Raw genomic sequence first — 18,089 nt, 5'->3', positions numbered from 1 at the left:
ACTGGAGTCAACTTCAAGAAACATACTTAGTAAGTTTAATCTTTGAAAGTTCGAAAATACCTTCATATTTGATTAACCATTTGACTGGATATACAATTCTAGGTTTAACGTCATTTCCGTTTAGAAATTAGAAAGCAAGCTTCACTTTCTTCTAGTTTCTAGTAGAAACCAGTGAGACTAGTCTATATTGAGGCGTTTAATCCTTCTGCTTTCAGCCCTACTTCTAGTCTAAGATCTGTCTCTCTCTTAACCATTGATTTTAAGAAAAGAGGCTCAGGAATTCCCTGGCGGTCCAGTGGTTAGGACTCGGCGATTTCACTGCCAAGGGTGCGGGTGCAATCCCTGGTTGGGGAACTAGGATTCCGCAAGCCATGCACAGAGTGGCCAAAAATATAAAAAAATTAATTAATTATATTAAATTTTTTAAAAAAGAGGCTTTGGGGGAGGTGAAGTAGACCAATTGGCATCGACTTCCTCTCAGTGTCCTTGTAGAATATTCTGTGCTTCAGCTTTCTCTACCTCTTTTCCCCATCAACATGATCCCATCCATGTCATTCTTAAATTTGTTGGAATATCCCATTCACTAGTAATGCTCTCTCCCATCCTTTTTCCTCATATGAAGTTTTATGTTTGTTTGTTTAACTCATGTACTTTTATTTCAGTGGCTTATCAGGAGAGAGTGAAGGCAGTTATAGCTGTTCAAAGCCCCAAAATACACAACTTGAAATTATAGTACAGTTTGCCATCATTTAGAGTTACTGTAATTTATTGAACCAGTGCCAAAGTTTTGGACATATTTTCCTAATTCTTTTTTCAGTATTACAACTATTTGACCTCTTTATCTAGAAGGAAGCGGTTAGAGATAGGCCTTTGAGGACAGTACATGAGGGAATGATTGCTAAACACCTACTCTTAACAAGGTAACCTTTGGAAGCTAAGAAAAGATGGAAAAGTTTTCTTTCTTTCTTTTTTTTTTAAGTTCAGAATGCCCCACAAAGAACCCTCACAGGCTGTGTGTTAGAAAGCCTTGTGGGAAGGAGAGAGGTATTAAGAGTATTAAGGAGATTTAGAAAGTTGTTTATTTAGATCCTTGCCAATAAAATTTGTCGATATTCCTGATTACATCCATAGAAAAAAAAATTTTTTTTAAGCAGGATTTCTCCATCTAAGTGTGTGAACACTTTTAAAACTCTTGATGTTGAGTTGACAAATTTCCCCCCAGAAGGATTGCACCAATTTGCATTCCTACCAATCACAGACCTCTTTTATTTTTTATTTATTGTTTTTGGCTGCGTTGGGTCTTCGTTGCTGCTCGCGGGCTTTCTCTAGTTGCGGAGAGTGGGGGCTACTCTTCGTTGCGGTGCGGGGGCTTCTCACTGCGGTGGCTTCTCGTTGCAGAGCGTGGGCTCTAGGCACACAGGCTTCAGTAGTTGTGGCGCACAGGCTTAGCTTGGTCCACAGCATGTGGGACGTTCCCAGAGCAGGGCTCGAACCCAGGTCCCCTGCATTGGCAGGCAGACTCCCAACTACTGCACCACCAGGGAAGTCCCAATCACGGACGTCTTAAACACACGCTTAGATGACATCCACAAGATGATTTGCTAGTTTTATAAACAAAATTGGGGCTCATTATCTTCATACACATTTATTTGATTATTACTGATGTTATTACCCATATTGTATTACCCAACTGCTCAAACCAATCCTCCGTAGGTATTGCCAGCCTCATTTTAGAAATCTATAGACTGAGACTCAGGGGCTTTTTTTTTTTTTTTTTTTTTCCCGCGGTACACGGGCCTCTCTCTGTTGTGCCCTCTCCCGTTGTGGAGCACGGGCTCCGGACGCGCAGGCTCAGCGGCCATGGCTCACGGGCCCAGCCGCTCCGCAGCATGTGGGATCTTCCCGGACCAGGGCACGAACCCGTGTCCCCTGCATCGGCAGGCGGACTCCCAACCACTGCGCCACCAGGGAAGCCCTCGGGGACTTTTAAGAATTCTCAAGATCACACAGCTTTCAAGTGTTTGAAAGCATATGCGGGTGTGGATATTGCTTTGCCAAAAAGTAATTTAAGAACATGTGACTTATCTGCTCATCGTTTTTTTTAAACAGAAAATCAGATCATTCTTTCTGGACCTTAGATGTAAATAATTATGTCAAACATGTTCTACTTCTTGAAACAAATAGTTGAAGAACCCTCCATGCAAAGCCTAGACTGGGAGGGACGTCCCAGGTACATAGGATTATTGCACAGGGTTACAAGGACAGGATTCAATGGACCCATGAGAACTTAGCTTTCTCTGGGATCTAGATATTGCCTTCCTTGTCTCACTGTGCGTGTCTGTGTATATTTTTTAGGGACTGTAAATTTCTGGTTTTTATGAGCCATGTGGCAAAATGCTCCTCCACAGTGACTCCTCACTCTGCCCCATCCCCAGGTTCACTTTCCAAAGTTTCAGTTACCTGTTGTCAACCGTGGTCTAGAAATATTAAACAGAAAATTCTAGAAAAAAATAATTCATAAATTTTAAATTGTGTGCCATTCTGAGGAGAGTGATGAACTCTCCTGCCATCCCCCTCTGTCCCTTGAATCATCCGTTTGTCCAGCGTATCCACCTGTTAGTCACTTAGTAGCCCTCTAGGTTATCAGATTGACTGTCCGTCAGTGGCAGCACATGTGTTCAAGTGACCCTTATTTTACTGAATAATGTTCCCAAAGCACAAGAGTAGTGATGCTGGCAATTCGGATATGCCAAAGAGAAGCTGTAAAGAGCTTCTTTTAAGTGAAAAGGTGAAAGTTCTCAACTTAACAAGGAAAGAAGTAAGCTGAGGTCGCTGAGATCTACAGTAAGAGCGCATCTTCTATCCGTGAAATTGTGAAGAAGGAAAAAGAAATTTGTGCTAGTTTTGCTGTCACACCTCAAACTGCAAAAGTTAAGGCCACAGTGTGTCATAGGTGCTTAGTTAAGATGGAAAAAGCATTAAATATGTACAGTAAGATATTTTGAGAGACCACTTTTACATAACTTATTATTATAGTATATTGTTATCATTGTTCTATGTTATCAGTAGTTATAGTTGTTCATCACTTACTGTGCCTCATTTATAAATTAAACTTTATCATAAGTATGTGTGGATAAGAAAAAAGAGTATACATAGGGTTTGACACTATCTGTGGTTTTAGGCATCCACATGGGGTCTTGGAAACTATCCCCTACAGATAAGGGAGCACTGCTGTATTTAGGAAACGTATAGAAAATTACAATGTGAAAACGGCCAGTACTGTACAGATACCTATACCATACTCTGATATTAAATTACATGGACAAACCCCAGCTTCAGAATCTTCCTAAAATCAGTCATATGCAAAATACCTGGTTTCTGAAGGGGCATATGAAAAAGTATATACAATTTCATAAACTGCAATATGGCTTACTTAGTAACTTATATTTATTTAAAGAAGCCTAAGCTTTCCAAATATATAGTATCTTCCAGGTGTCTTTATCCTAGCAAGTCTAAAAATTACCAAGTAATACCATTCCACCAACCTAAATTCTCTAAGATTTTTTTGTGCAAAGTGTTAACTGCCCTTCATCCCAAACTTGGTAGCATAGTGTTCGGTGTGGATCTGGAAGCTCCCAGGAAAGGATGGTGCATAGTGAGGGTGACACAAGTTGAACTGCCCTTTCCTATGGCTGGACCTGAAGAATTCCCTTATACATCATCCCTGCAGGGAGGTTAAAAGTCCCAAGTTCTAAGTACCAATACCACAGTACTCCAATGTGGATGAATCTCAAAAACATTATGCTAAGTGGAGGACACCAGACACTTAAAGGTCACATACTGTATGATCTCATTGATATGGAATATCCAGAATAGAGAGATCCCTAGAGACAGAAAGAAGGTTAGTGGTTGCCAGGGGCGTGAGGGGAGGAGAGAATTGAGAGAAACTGCTTAAGGGATGAGGGTTTTGCTGAGCGTGTAACTGAAGGTGGGGTCTGGCTGCTCGCCAGTAAAGAGGCAAGGTTGGCAGAAAGGAAAGTCTGCCTGATTTTGCATGCCGGCGACTGGGGGCCGTGCGGGGGAGGGCGGATGCCTGTCCAAAGGCCGACTCCACCCCTCACAGTCGGGGGCAAGAGCTTTTATAGGTTGAAGGAAGGGGCTACATGCAGAAACAGCACAGTCAGCTCTGACAGTCATCTTGAAATCGGTCATCGCTGGTCTGACCAGCGTCATCCTGATTGTTTTAGGTACAGTTAATCTTAAGTTCCAGGGTCGGTTTGTTCCCATTTCCTTGAGGCCAATTCTTGGAATTGTGGCAGCTAATGTCACGGGGCTACAGTCTGGCCATCACGTAGTTAACTTCTTCCACCTGATGGGGTTTCAGCGTCTATAAGACAGCTCACGGGATAGGGCTCAGAATATTATCTATAGCCCTTGAGAAGGAACTAAAGGTCCTTAACTGCGCTTAATGACTCAACTATTATTATTTAGTCTTGTTGTACGGTTTTCCTTTGTTTCTGCATTTTCTCATTTCTCTGATTAAACTTATTCTTTGGTTAAAGTTTTTCCACAGACAAAAGGCAGGCGGAGGACATGGGGGCCAAGGACCACAGGTGGGGTCCTGCTCCGTTTCAGGAGCAATGGAAATATTTTGGAACTAGATAGAGGTGGTAGTCACACAGCGTTGCAAATGTATTAAATGCCACTGAATAGTTCACTTGAAAATGGTGAATTTTATGTTATGTGAATTTCACCTCAACCCATTCTTTTTTTAACAAAACTCCAAGTTCCTAAACCCAACAGACCTGGACTTGGAAACTGACAACTTCCTAGCTGTATGATGTTGGGCAAGTTATTCTCATTTTCTAACCTGGATCCTAACTTTAACCCTTTTACCTTAAACCTCCGTCAACATCCATACAGGATTGCCGTGAGGATTATAGGAGATCATGTATGTAAAACCTTTGGCACAGTGGCTGGCACATCCTAGATTCTTAGGAAACCGTAGCTACCACTGCTAATACTCCTGGCAGCAGCAGCAGTAGGAGTAAATGGTAGCTGTGTTTCAACCCAGATTCCTGAAGAGTCAAGTGACTATCTTCCAGTTGATCACCTTGCTTCAGGTCATCCAGTAGGAAAGGAACACATACCTGACTTCGACTTCAGCCTTGTATTCGCTCAGCAGAGTCCTTCTTTCGAAAGACAAGTTTTAGATGAAAACCATGGTTAATGTCAAAACGGAACACATCCCTAAAACACCAAATTATCAGCTTTCCCGGGAGCGTAGGGGACACTGCTTCCCAATGTGTGCTCCTTTCCTGAAAAGGGACCAACCCGTGAAAAAACAGTCATACACTGGAGCATTTGAAAGGAAGTGTGAGAAGGGGGAAAAAAAGGAATTTCCCTGAGCTTCAGAGAAGGAAAACTGTGCAGTCAGTTGGAAGTTGCCGTTTATCTGGAGGGCATGGTATGGGTGACAGACAGGGGCGGCTTGATGGTTTTAGGAGGTCTGTGTCCTCTCTCTCCATCAACAATGGCTTCCTCAACATGACCTTTTCTGAATGGAATTCTCCGAAGAGCCGGGAGCACATTTGCTGCTTTACTGACTGACATTCTGTTACCCACATGTGCTTTGGTTTTATTTGTTCTTCCTATGAGCTCCCCAAATCGAGAGGAGGCTGGAAGAATTTTTATGAGATAGAAATGTACTGTTTTGTAGTCTCCTTGTGACTCCCTAATTTGTTTTCCCGAAGCCTAATCAAGTGAGACGTAAAGGACAGCCAACATAAATACCATTTATTGAATGAGGCAACAAAAGTAAAATCTGTTGAAACAGCATGTTCCCCAGCTTGTCCATGGAAGAGTGAGAAGCAAGACGAGGCTGCTAAGGTTATGGAAAGTACATGGTCTTCAATGTGAGACAGCTCAGGTGGACATGGATTTGCTTCCTGGTGCTATTAATTATTAGCCATGTGACCTTGAGCAAAACCTTATTAGCTTTGGGGACTTTAGTGTCATTATGTGAAGACTGGGGATGATAAAATCCATTCCCAACAGGCGTTGAAAGCATTTCTTGAGTGACCCTGTTTGCAGTGGCTCAGTGCTCAGCAAAGAGCTGACAATAAACATCCTTCTCCCCTTGCACTGCAGAGCATCAGGGGAGGTGATGGGGCATCTCCCCTTGCACTGCAGAGCATCAGGGGAGGTGATGCGGCATCTCCCCTTGCACTGCAGAGCATCAGGGGAGGTGATGCGGCATCTCCCCTTGCGCTGCAGAGCATCAGGGGAGGTGATGCGGCATCTCCCCTTGCACTGCAGAGCATCAGGGGAGGTGATGGGGCATCTCCCCTTGCACTGCAGAGCATCAGGGGAGGTGATGCGGCATCTCCCCTTGCGCTGCAGAGCATCAGGGGAGGTGATGGGGCATCTCCCCTTGCACTGCAGAGCATGAGGGGAGGTGATGCGGCATCTCCCCTTGCACTGCAGAGCATCAGGGGAGGTGATGCGGCATCTCCCCTTGCGCTGCAGAGCATCAGGGGAGGTGATGCGGCATCTCCCCTTGCACTGCAGAGCATCAGGGGAGGTGATGCGGCATCTCCCCTTGCGCTGCAGAGCATCAGGGGAGGTGATGCGGCATCTCCCCTTGCACTGCAGAGCATCAGGGGAGGTGATGCGGCATCTCCCCTTGCTCTGCAGAGCATCAGGGGAGGTGATGCGGCATCTCCCCTTGCGCTGCAGAGCATCAGGGGAGGTGATGCGGCATCTCCCCTTGCACTGCAGAGCATCAGGGGAGGTGATGCGGCATCTCCCCTTGCACTGCAGAGCATCAGGGGAGGTGATGGGGCATCTCCCCTTGCACTGCAGAGCATCAGGGGAGGTGATGCGGCATCTCCCCTTGCACTGCAGAGCATCAGGGGAGGTGATGCGGCATCTCCCCTTGCACTGCAGAGCATCAGGGGAGGTGATGGGGCATCTCCCCTTGCACTGCAGAGCATCAGGGGAGGTGATGCGGCATCTCCCCTTGCACTGCAGAGCATCAGGGGAGGTGATGCGGCATCTCCCCTTGCACTGCAGAGCATCAGGGGAGGTGATGCGGCATCTCCCCTTGCACTGCAGAGCATCAGGGGAGGTGATGCGGCATCTCCCCTTGCACTGCAGAGCATCAGGGGAGGTGATGCGGCATCTCCCCTTGCACTGCAGAGCATCAGGGGAGGTGATGCGGCATCTCCCCTTGCACTGCAGAGCATCAGGGGAGGTGATGGGGCATCTCCCCTTGCGCTGCAGAGCATCAGGGGAGGTGATGCGGCATCTCCCCTTGCGCTGCAGAGCATCAGGGGAGGTGATGCGGCATCTCCCCTTGCGCTGCAGAGCATCAGGGGAGGTGATGCGGCATCTCCCCTTGCGCTGCAGAGCATCAGGGGAGGTGATGCGGCATCTCCCCTTGCGCTGCAGAGCATCAGGGGAGGTGATGCGGCATCTCCCCTTGCGCTGCAGAGCATCAGGGGAGGTGATGCGGCATCTCCCCTTGCGCTGCAGAGCATCAGGGGAGGTGATGCGGCATCTCCCCTTGCGCTGCAGAGCATCAGGGGAGGTGATGCGGCATCTCCCCTTGCACTGCAGAGCATCAGGGGAGGTGATGGGGCATCTCCCCTTGCACTGCAGAGCATCAGGGGAGGTGATGCGGCATCTCCCCTTGCACTGCAGAGCATCAGGGGAGGTGATGCGGCATCTCCCCTTGCACTGCAGAGCATCAGGGGAGGTGATGCGGCATCTCCCCTTGCACTGCAGAGCATCAGGGGAGGTGATGGGGCATCTCCCCTTGCACTGCAGAGCATCAGGGGAGGTGATGGGGCATCTCCCCTTGCACTGCAAAGCATCAGGGGAGGTGATGGGGCATCTCCCCTTGCACTGCAGAGCATCAGGGGAGGTGATGCGGCAGCTTTTGTCATCATAGTGGCCGGCAGGTTTTGTGCATTGTTGTGGGTTAGGGGATGCTTACTTCATGCTTTCTGTCCATTATCTCATTTAAATCCTTATATCAAGTCTATGTGGTAAACTTTATCATACCCAGTTTAGTCGCAGAACACGAGGCTCAGAGACGTTAAGTAATTAGTCCGAGATGGCGCTGCTCGAAAGTAGAAGAGCTGATATCCAAACAGAAGTCTCTCTGACAATGAAGCTTGCACCCATAACCTCTTCTACCACCTAAAGGCTTCACCCAGGGTCTGGCTGAGGTGTAGTTGATCTGTGGTCTGTTGAACTGAATCTTGGAACCCTACAGTAGATGCTGAGTAGTAAACCTTTGTGTTACCTTCAGCTGGGGTCAGATTTCCAGCTTCAGAGAGACACTATGTACCCATGGCCACTGTTCTCTGGGACCCAGAAAGTCAACTCAGTTGAGTAACCTACCCCTGTGGGTCTTTGTGACAGGCCAGGCATATTCATGTGGCCCCCTGCATGGTGGTGGGCAGGCCAGATGACCACTGCACACAGTTGGATAAAGCTAAGTCAAGAAAAGCCATGTGTGCAAATGCAGTTCTTTCCAAAATGATGGTCCATCTGCAAGGGTGTAACCGGCAGTGATATTCCTGGCACTCATCGCAAACACCCCAGGCTGCTTGGGTAATGAATTTCTTTTTTTTTTTTTTGGGTAATGAATTTCTGAGGGTTAGTCATTAACAGGTTTCCTGCATTCCTCCCCCTTTGACAGGCCCAGCTGTGAGATACAGTGAGTTAAAGATGTCAGAGGCCAGCCCGCCCCCCCTGCTTGGGCAGCACACGACGCACATCCTGAAGGAGGTCCTCAGATACGATGACAGGGCCATCACAGAGCTGCTCAGCGCTGGAGTGGTGACCCAACATGAGGTTGAGTGACAAAGGAAATACGCTTTTTTGCAAAACCACAGTTGGAATGCGTTTTGCTAGCAAAGGTAAAGTAGCCTTTCCGGACCCTGCTCCCCAGTTCTGGTGCCTGCCACTGAAGAGTTGGAGGAATTCCAGAGTTCCTGCCTGGCCTCTCCAGAATGGCGCTGGTATCAGTGAATCGAGTGCTTTCTAAACGCACCCCACCTTTGATTCCTTACCATTTACCCCCAGATAATAGATTAATTGTGGATTTGTGGGCTTTTTTTTTTTTTTTGGGTGAAGTTGTTTTTTTTTTCTGGAAAAATACATTCCTCATTCTAATTACGTTAATAGCCTAAACGTTTGCCCCTCCAGCCCACGCAGGTCTGAAAAAGAGCAGATCTCTTGACGTTCTTTACTTGCACATAAAGTCCTCATTTAAACCTTTGTTAGGAAGTCAAAGCAATAAGCAGAATGACAGTCTCGGTGATTGATTTTAAACAGAATAACTTAATTTTGAGCTCATGAACCCTTTGTTAATCTGTAATTTAAACCATGGAATTTGTTAATGTCCATTATAAAACTGAGCTCCGTTCTCCCCCATGGGGGTAAATAATGGCTTTATGTTGTATTTCTTTGATTATTTCATGAGACATGGCAGAAAATCAGTCTCCACCAATGAATTTTGGGATGTAGTGGGTGAAGAGTGGTTCTTTAATTGGTACCTTATTTTGAGCCAAGTACAAGTGCAACAGGTTTTTAAATGAATGTCAGATGACTATCTCGGTATTAAATAACGTCTAAATAATGATAAATTGGAGAATGAAAGGAAAATATTTCTTTGTGATCTGAGTATCCACTGTAGAAGAATATATCATGCCTTAATATTAAGTATTTGCATTTAAGTATTTGTCAGTGAATTCGAAATATAGAAACATCTTCTGTCCAGAAGGTGGTAGCTGATTTGCCTATATGTTCCAGGATGAATTGTCACTCAGAGTGCCAATCACCCAAGCCCAGGTACAGACCAAGGAATCAGATGACCCCATGACGAGTATCCTCATGTGAACACAATTCACGCTGTTAGGCACATATATCTTAAAGCCATGTCATTACATGCCAAGTGGTCACTGAAAGTTAAATTACAGATGTTCATTTTTCAAACAGTGATTTAGAGCTACTTTTCTTTTTTTTTTTTTGGGGGGGGTACGCAGGCCTCTCACTGCTGTGGCCTCTCCCATTGCGGAGCACAGGCTCCGGACGCACAGGCTCAGCGGCCGTGGCTCACAGGCCCAGCCGCTCTGCGGCATGTGGGATCTTCCCAGACCGGGGCACAAACCCGTGTCCCCTGCATCGGCAGGCAGACTCTCAACCACTGCTCCACCAGGGAAGCCCCTAGAGCTAGTTTTCTTATGGTGTTCTTTTTTATTGGGAAGATTCAAGCCATTTATGCATGCTGTAAGCCCCAATATGTTTGTAGAATCAAGGACTCCAAATAAATAGGAAGTTTGTCTTCTCATGAGGCCTCCTGGGACTTTTTAGAAGAATGCCTACTAATTCTTGAAACACTTATTGTCCTCTCTGCTTTCCTCTTTGTGGACAACTTATTCTGAAGAACTCCCGCTGTTATCCCACTAGTTAGAATTTCATCATGCAAGGGTAATTTGATACCTTCTTCAGTACTTTTCCCCCAGTGGCTAATTCGTAGATATATATTTGGAGACATTCACTTCAGGCCAGACATCTAAATGAAATTCTTCCATGTATATACAATTAGTAATGAAAATGGTAAAAGGCTGGATGACAGAGAATTGGCAAAACACATACCTTGAAAGACGCTTCTCCACCATTTCTCCGAGTGAGCCAAGTAGATGTCTTGAAATGCAAATTACTTGGTTACTGAGCAATAACCCTTAAATATCCGGGTCTCCGTATGTAGCAGGATGTTGATCATTTAGAGAGGGTCACAAAATGCCTCGAAAACCTTGAAATCGATCACGGTTGGTTGACTGCGCAGTCTTGGTCCCTAGCAGAGTGGCCATTGGAGACCGTCTCCAGTGTAATCGTATATGTAGCTGTCCAGATTTCCACCTACACACCTCAAAACGATCCAGGAGAACTTTGAACCTGTTCATTACCCAACAGATAGCACTTACCCAACTGATTAGGTGAGAGAAGTAATTTAGAATATGTTTCAAGTTCAGATAGATAATTAGTCCTGCAAGAAACACTGTGCTTGCTACAATTTCTAGCAACGTGTCCCAGATCAAGTTATACCTATAAACAATGTGCTGTTTTAATTATCAGGACCTATATTATCTTACGCATTTCCAAAGCCAAACATACTATTAAGATATCATATGCTCCAGTTCACTTTGTGTCAAGACCTACCTTCTGGCAGATTTGTGTCTGAGGTTGGCCTAGAAAGTTCTTTGAAACTTCGCGGGTTAATCATTATGTGTGTCCACGAGCAACTGGTTTCCTTCCCTTGATTTTTTTCTTAAATTTTCCGCTGCCATGATTTTCTGGTTAATCAAGCATATTTTCCATCATGCATTCTGATATGCTGAATGTTTCCCCAGAAGAAGAGAAATGAACATTGACCAGTTTTGTGTGACTCCCCCGGGTTACTTGGTGTTCTTTCGTGTTCAGTCCATCTACTAGGAGTTAGAAGCCCAATCATGATTTTTAAAAAAAAAAAAAAAAAAAAAAAAACAGAAAAACAAGGGAGGTCTCACGTAGGTTATTTCATACTAGCTCATTAGACTATTAGACTATGTGGGGTTAACCTCTTAGATAACCCCACAGTGGGGGGCTTTTGCAGAAGACTTCAAGACCCCTGCTTTCAGCCTTTTGCACGGAAATTCACACCCGCTTGTATCTCACCTGAATTTGATAGCTCACCACTGACTCTTTGGTCCCATGACGTCGGCATGTGGTCTGCTTTTATGGATGTGAGTCTTGCTTGTCACTGTCCCATGTGGCTCAATGCTGCCTTTATCCACAGGACCCGTTCTCCAGATCCTGGGCTAGCAGGTGCTGAGAAAGAACGTTAGGTCCAGATCGTCTGCCTCTGCTCTGACAGCTCATGTGGCAAAGGCGACGAGAGGGAAAGAAAGGCAGAGTCCTCACCCTCCATTCCCTGGCCCTGGGCTATTCATTTTCAAACTCATCCCCCAAGATTAATAGATTTTTCTTGCATTTGCTTCTGTTCGTGGGAGAATATCCGCTATAGTGAGTCCTTAAATTCATGAGATTCTTCAGACACGGGATGCCAGCAGAAAATGGTTGTTCACCTTGATTGTAGTATCAATGACACTTAGGAGGCCAGAATGTCAAGCTCACTTCTTTTCCCTCTCTATTTTGTGGTGCAATCATTATTTGATAAGGAGGATGAAAAGGTTCTGGAAAAAAGGTACATAATTCCATTTCAAACAGCTGTTGGGAAAATAAAAAACACATCACAGGGGAAATGTAGAACTTTTCTCAGACATCAGGATAAAATTGTGTTACTTCTTACAGTCCTAGTAGAGAAATACCAGGGTTCAGTGTTTTATAAATTCCTACTCTCATATGATGCTTAAATGGTTTCTCTGTGTAGACATACCAGGCTATCTTCTGGGCACAAATGGACCTGAACTTTTAAACCAGGCCAGCTCTATGCAGGACAGGTTTATGTGGTGGGATTCGTGGAGTATAAGCACCTCCAACAGACACATTTCCCCCCAAAGCTGATTCAAAACCGTGTCTTTTAGTATCACCCGAGGAAGTTAACGTATTATTGACAAATGAATGCAAATACTTTGAAGCCATATATTTATTCTACACACTAGGGGGAGAGAATGTGAGTTTTGAAGGGAGGAGAGTTGGAATAAATGAATTTGTTGTGGTGGAAGGGAAGAGAGAGCACGCCCAGGTCAGGGAGACCCAAGGGTGTGTTGGCCCTGGGGACCCTGGTGAGCCCATCGCAGTGTGAGCCTAGCCTGACCTGACGTGTGAATGCCGGGAGGGAGGACAGGCACTGGGGGGAACTCAAATGCTACCCAGGAGACGGAACTCACCCACCTCAAATTTTTTTTCTGGAGAAATAGTTCTTTTTTCCCATTCTTTAAGATCTTAACACTAAAGGGACGACACAGCCTCCTGACCCTTTGCAACATTTAAAAAAATTTTTTTATTTTATATTGGAGCATAGCTGATTAACCGTGTTGTGTCAGTTTCAGGTGTACAGCCAAGTGATTCAGTTATACATGTATCCATTCTTTTTCAGATTCTTTTCTCATATAGGTTATTGCAGAATGTTGCGCAGAGTTCCCTGTGCTCTACAGTAGGTCCTTGTTGGTTATCTGTTTTATATAGAGCAGTGTGTACGTGTCAGTCCCAATCTATCCCTCCCCGCCTACCTTTCCCTCCTGGCCTCCTGGTAACCATAAGTTCATTCTTTAAGTCTGTGAGTCTGTTTCTGTTTTGTAAATAAGGTCATTTGTATCCTTTTTTTTTTTTTAATAAGAGGCTGTGATAGATGCACCAAAGAGGCCCATGTCCTAATTCCCAGAACCTGTGGATAGCGTCACCTTCCATGGCAAGAGGGAATTAAGGTTGCTAATCAGGGCACCTTAAAACAAGGAGATTATCCTGGATTTTCCTGGTGGGCCTGATACAATCACAGGGGCCTTTAAGTGTGGAAGAGTCAGTGTCAGAGTGACATGATGGGAGAAGGACTTTTCCGATTGCTATGGGATTTGAAAATGGAAACGAATGAAGGAACGTAGGCATCTTCTAGGAGATGAAAAATGCAAAAAAAAAGGACTCTCCCTTAGAGCCTCTAGAAGGAAAGCAGTCCTGCTTGATTTTAGCCCAGTGAGACCTAGTTTGGACTCATTTGGGACTTCTGATCTCCAGAACTGTAAGATAATAAATTTGTGCTGTTTTAAGCCACGGCGTTTGTGATATTTTGTCACAGCACCAATAGGAAACTAATATGGAGGCTGCTCTTCCTTGGATTGAAAGTCTAAAGTGACAGGAGAATCATTGCCATGCAAAGTGACTAATTGACACCTCCCTGTAAGTCCATTTTTTTCTACTTTCTCTTTTTTTATTTCCACTTCCTTTTTGACTTTTCACTTTTTCCCCATCCTTTCTCTACAATAATGTTTTCTTTCTCCTTCTCCTTTATCTTCCTCTCCCTCCTCCTCCGCTTCTTTCTCTCTTTCTCTCTTTTTGTCCATGTTACATAAGCATGGACACCAAAAGCCACCACCGACCTCGAGAAAAATAGGACTTGCTCAGTGATCTGGAGGATAACTAGTGGTAATTCTGGCCATGACTTCAGCTCCACAAGCGATTTTGGCTTAATCCATGGGCAGGGTGAGCCGTGAATAACTGGCTCCCTCTCCTTCTCCCTCAAAACTCAGGGAACGAAGTGAAGGAGTGTTCCAGATGTCACCCCAGTCTGGGGCAGAGCCCTCGGGCTTGCTACCTGTCACATGCCCCCAGTGCTAAGAAAAATAATAAATAAATAAAATGTAATACAGAGCAGAGACTAGACTCTGTGACAGCTGGGGTCTTGCTGTTGTGACCGAGTTCTCATCGGAGAAGGGGGAAGGAGGACATGAAGCTTGATGGTTCTGCTCCAGCACTCAGCCTTGGCCTTTGTTTCTTGCTTTTTCTTTTCTTTTGTTTTTTTGGCCTTGCCACACGTGGGATCTTAGTTCCCCGACCAGGGATTGAACCTGTGCCCCCTACAGTGGAAATGCGTGGAGTCTTAAGCACTGGACCACCAGGGAAGTCCCTTTGTTTCTTGCTTTTTCTTGGAGAAGGCAGCTACTCCGCCTTCAAGGGGATTAGTAGTTTGCCCCTAATCACTGCTGTCACACGGCCTCCAGAAAGGCGGTACCTTGGTTTTGCCATCTGTGAAACAGGCAGCCTGGGTCCTCACAGTTCCCTTTGCTTTCTTCTTTCAACAGGATGAAAAACACTCAGACGCACCCCTCCTGTCTCCCCCCACCCCTTTCTTTTTCTTTGCAAATGACCCACATGACAGTCTGTTCAACTCATACTGGTTTCTTTGGCTCCTGACCACAGAGATTGGAGGAGCAAAGCTTTCTTGCTGCTCGTCTGCAGAATGAGCACAACTTGCCGTCACCCAGAACCTGTGCACAAATGCTGCCCATGAAGCAAGACATAGCTTCAGAACACACAGCTGAGAGGAAAGAAATTAATGTAAAACGGCCACAGGAAAATATCTTTCTGTCCTCCCCTTTACCTCTTTCTGAACCCTAGAGAAAAATTCGGATTACCGTAGCGTCTCTTGGTATGGGACATGGCAACATGTGTAACACACATTCACCCCAGTAGACTTGGATTTATGTTTGTAGGTTTTACAAAGGACTTCCTGGCTGTTCTTGATCAAAGCTTTGAAATATACTACTAATGGACATTATTGTGTTCTTTCTTCTCAGAGGGTCAAGAAAATTGTAGCGTCTATTTTGGGGGGACTGCTAAAGAGTCACTATTTAGGGGGGGTAGAAAATGAACTATATTTCCAGGATTGTCATTATAGATAGCCAAATGCTTGCAATGGCATTGACACAGGTGAGGGGGCAAAACAGAAATGCAGTGACCCACAGGTCACCTCTGGAAACAGTGCCCAGTGACCCAGGACCCTGAATCTTCTCAGCTTGATTTGCTGAACTGTGCAAATGGGAGAGTGTTCCATTCTTAAAAAATATGACAGAGTTGGAAATATCCAGTCACTAGGGTTTCCGTCTCTGGGCCCCTGTTTCCCATCTTCTGCATCCTAAACATTTGTCTGGTTCTCCAAATTTACTTTCTGGGAAAACCTAAGTGAAAGGATGCGGGCCCAGCACGCGAGCAGAGGTGGTGTTCAGGCCTCGCTAAGTGACTCAGTTAGCTGAAGTCACCGACAAAACCCTGCAGAGATGACAGTGATCAAAACTCATCAGTTTGTGCAGCTACACTCATACGACCCAGCTGACATGTGGTGAAATGAGTAGCTTGGTGGGCCTCTGTGTGGGTACATTTCTGGGGGAACGTTTTTTAACTTGGGAGAATGAACAGTCAGAGCTAGAATAGGCCCAGCTGGGGGAGGAAGAGGATTCTGCTGGTAGAGTTAGTACCTTTCATTTCCTGTGCAAAGTTGAAGTAGACTTACTCTGCATCCTCGTGAAGTAAGAGCTCTTATTATATTCTTTTCTTTCCTCTCTCTCTCTCTCTTAGGATACATGATAGATACAGTTCAGCAATGCTGGAAGATCTTCTTATGAGTTCTGTGACTGGGGTTAAATTTGATGCTTAATAATAATAATAATGACACCAACAACAATATCTGTTAAGGTCTTATATGTAAAGCACTGTCCTAATAGATTTATGTGTGCTAATGCACTTATTCAATGTGTCTGGGAAGCCCTGAAGGCTACTGCCTGAAGATGGAGGTCGGGGCTTCCCTGGTGGTCCAGTTAAGACTCCACGCTTCCAGTGCAGGGGGCACGGGTTCGATCCCTGGTCGGGGAACTAGGATCCCACATGCTGCATGGCATAGCCACGAAAAAAAAGGAAAAAGATGGAGGCCATCATGTTAAAGCGGACACACTCACAGGTCCTCTGCTCCATCACCTTCAGTGTGACTAAGTGATACCCTGCCGTCATTACCACGGACACTACCCTCAGATTGTGTCCTTACAGCTCATGCACCCCAGGACTTGGGGATCTTCAAAGGGGTAAAGGGCAAGACATATCAGGAGCAGAAAGACCCTAATCCATTCATTTCAACCTTTGCAAATGCTCTAGAAATAACAGGGTTCCCAAAAGGATCAGCTTAACTCAAACACTGTCAGCAAAACCCTCAGGAAAGTCTCCTCAGGCTGCCGTCTCAGGGAGATATCACAGTTTTTCAACTGTTAAACATCCTAAGAACATATACGTCTACCAAAGAGGACCTGAAAATGTTCCCTCCACTCCAGAAGATTTTTCTGTGTATGAATTTACAGAGATAGCCTGCCATTTGTGAATCTTTTTAAAGGTTCAATGGAGCCATAAGGTTGCTGATGAAGTAGGATCAAAAGCAGCTCTCCCAAAGGCCGTTGCTGGGAAAAATGATAGAGCCTAGAACACTTGGACTTAACCACGTAGGGGGCACCATTTAGTGCCCTAGAGAACAGCCAACACACTGCTGAAATCTAGACCTGGAGAGAGAGAGAGACGTCAGTGTAAACAAAGGATAGCTTATCAGAGGTACTGACTGAACGTCAGGAAATGAGTGACGCCCATTTCCAATGAAATTTCAGATTCTCCTTGGACAGATGAAAGAAGTACGACAGATATCTAGGATGATATATATGACTCCAGCTTGAATTACAGTTTTTATTAGTAGGAAAATACTCATTTGTGTAAAAATCTACTCTATAAGCAAATTCAGTGAAAAATGTAATTCCCCCCAAATAAAAGATACAGCAGTGAACCATACAGATAACTTCTCTCGATTCGTTTGGAGCAATTTCAGAGGGTTGGAGTGGAGGGGAGAGGGGAGTACATCTTGGTGTTTGTCTTAACCCATGAACGAAGCGTTTTCTGATCTCCACAATTGGAAGTGATTTCTGCATCTTGTTTGCTATCTCAGGCCTCTGTATTTATCTGACCATAACAGTTATCACACACTGAGTTATAATTACTAGTCACCAATTGCTCTTCCCTATTAACTGTAATATTGTGGGTCTCTTAGTCACCACTGCATCTCCAGTGATTACCATGATGCTTACTCTATAGGAGACACACAGTAAATATCTGTCCACTAGACGTTCTCTCACTCACCAGATTACGTGTTCTGTGAGATAAGAACTGGTTATGTTCATTCTTTTTTTAACTCATAGCGCCTGTAATAAACACTTTTCAAAGATGGTCACCATCAGTTCCTCCCTCCCAATCAAAAGATGCACTTTCTTTTCCTTCCCCTGGAACCTGGGCTGGTCTGGTGACTTGCTTTTTTTTTTTTTTTTTTTTTGAACTGTTTATTTTAAATAATTTTATATTTACAAAAACTATTAAAATAATACTTAGAATTCCCATATACTGCTCACCTAGTTTCCACTAATATTAACATTTTATGTAACCAACGTACAAAATTAGCTAAGCCAGCAAATTACCGTTGATACAGTACTCTTAATTAATGTACAAACATTATTCAAATTTTACCAGTTGTCTCACTTTGGTAGACAGAATTCTATAGT

At 44.8% G+C, this 18,089-nt stretch overlaps 1 protein-coding gene across 1 annotated transcript in view; it reads left to right on the top strand.

Moving 5' to 3' along the window:
* SUGCT (succinyl-CoA:glutarate-CoA transferase) overlaps positions 1–9,741 on the top strand; it is a 684,446-nt gene extending 674,705 nt beyond the window's left edge. Inside the window, exon 14 of the mRNA XM_065883542.1 lies at positions 8,711–9,741. Within this exon, the coding sequence (XP_065739614.1) occupies positions 8,711–8,874 (164 nt within the window). The 3' untranslated portion in view covers positions 8,875–9,741. The remainder of the gene's footprint in view (positions 1–8,710) is intronic.
* Positions 9,742–18,089: the final 8,348 nt, after the last annotated feature.

This window comes from Phocoena phocoena, chromosome 9 (genome assembly GCF_963924675.1).
Source record: "Phocoena phocoena chromosome 9, mPhoPho1.1, whole genome shotgun sequence".
NCBI classification, from domain to species: Eukaryota; Metazoa; Chordata; class Mammalia; order Artiodactyla; family Phocoenidae; genus Phocoena; species Phocoena phocoena.
Note: the sequence above shows the minus strand (reverse complement) of the source record. Positions and strands in the feature narration are given on the sequence as shown.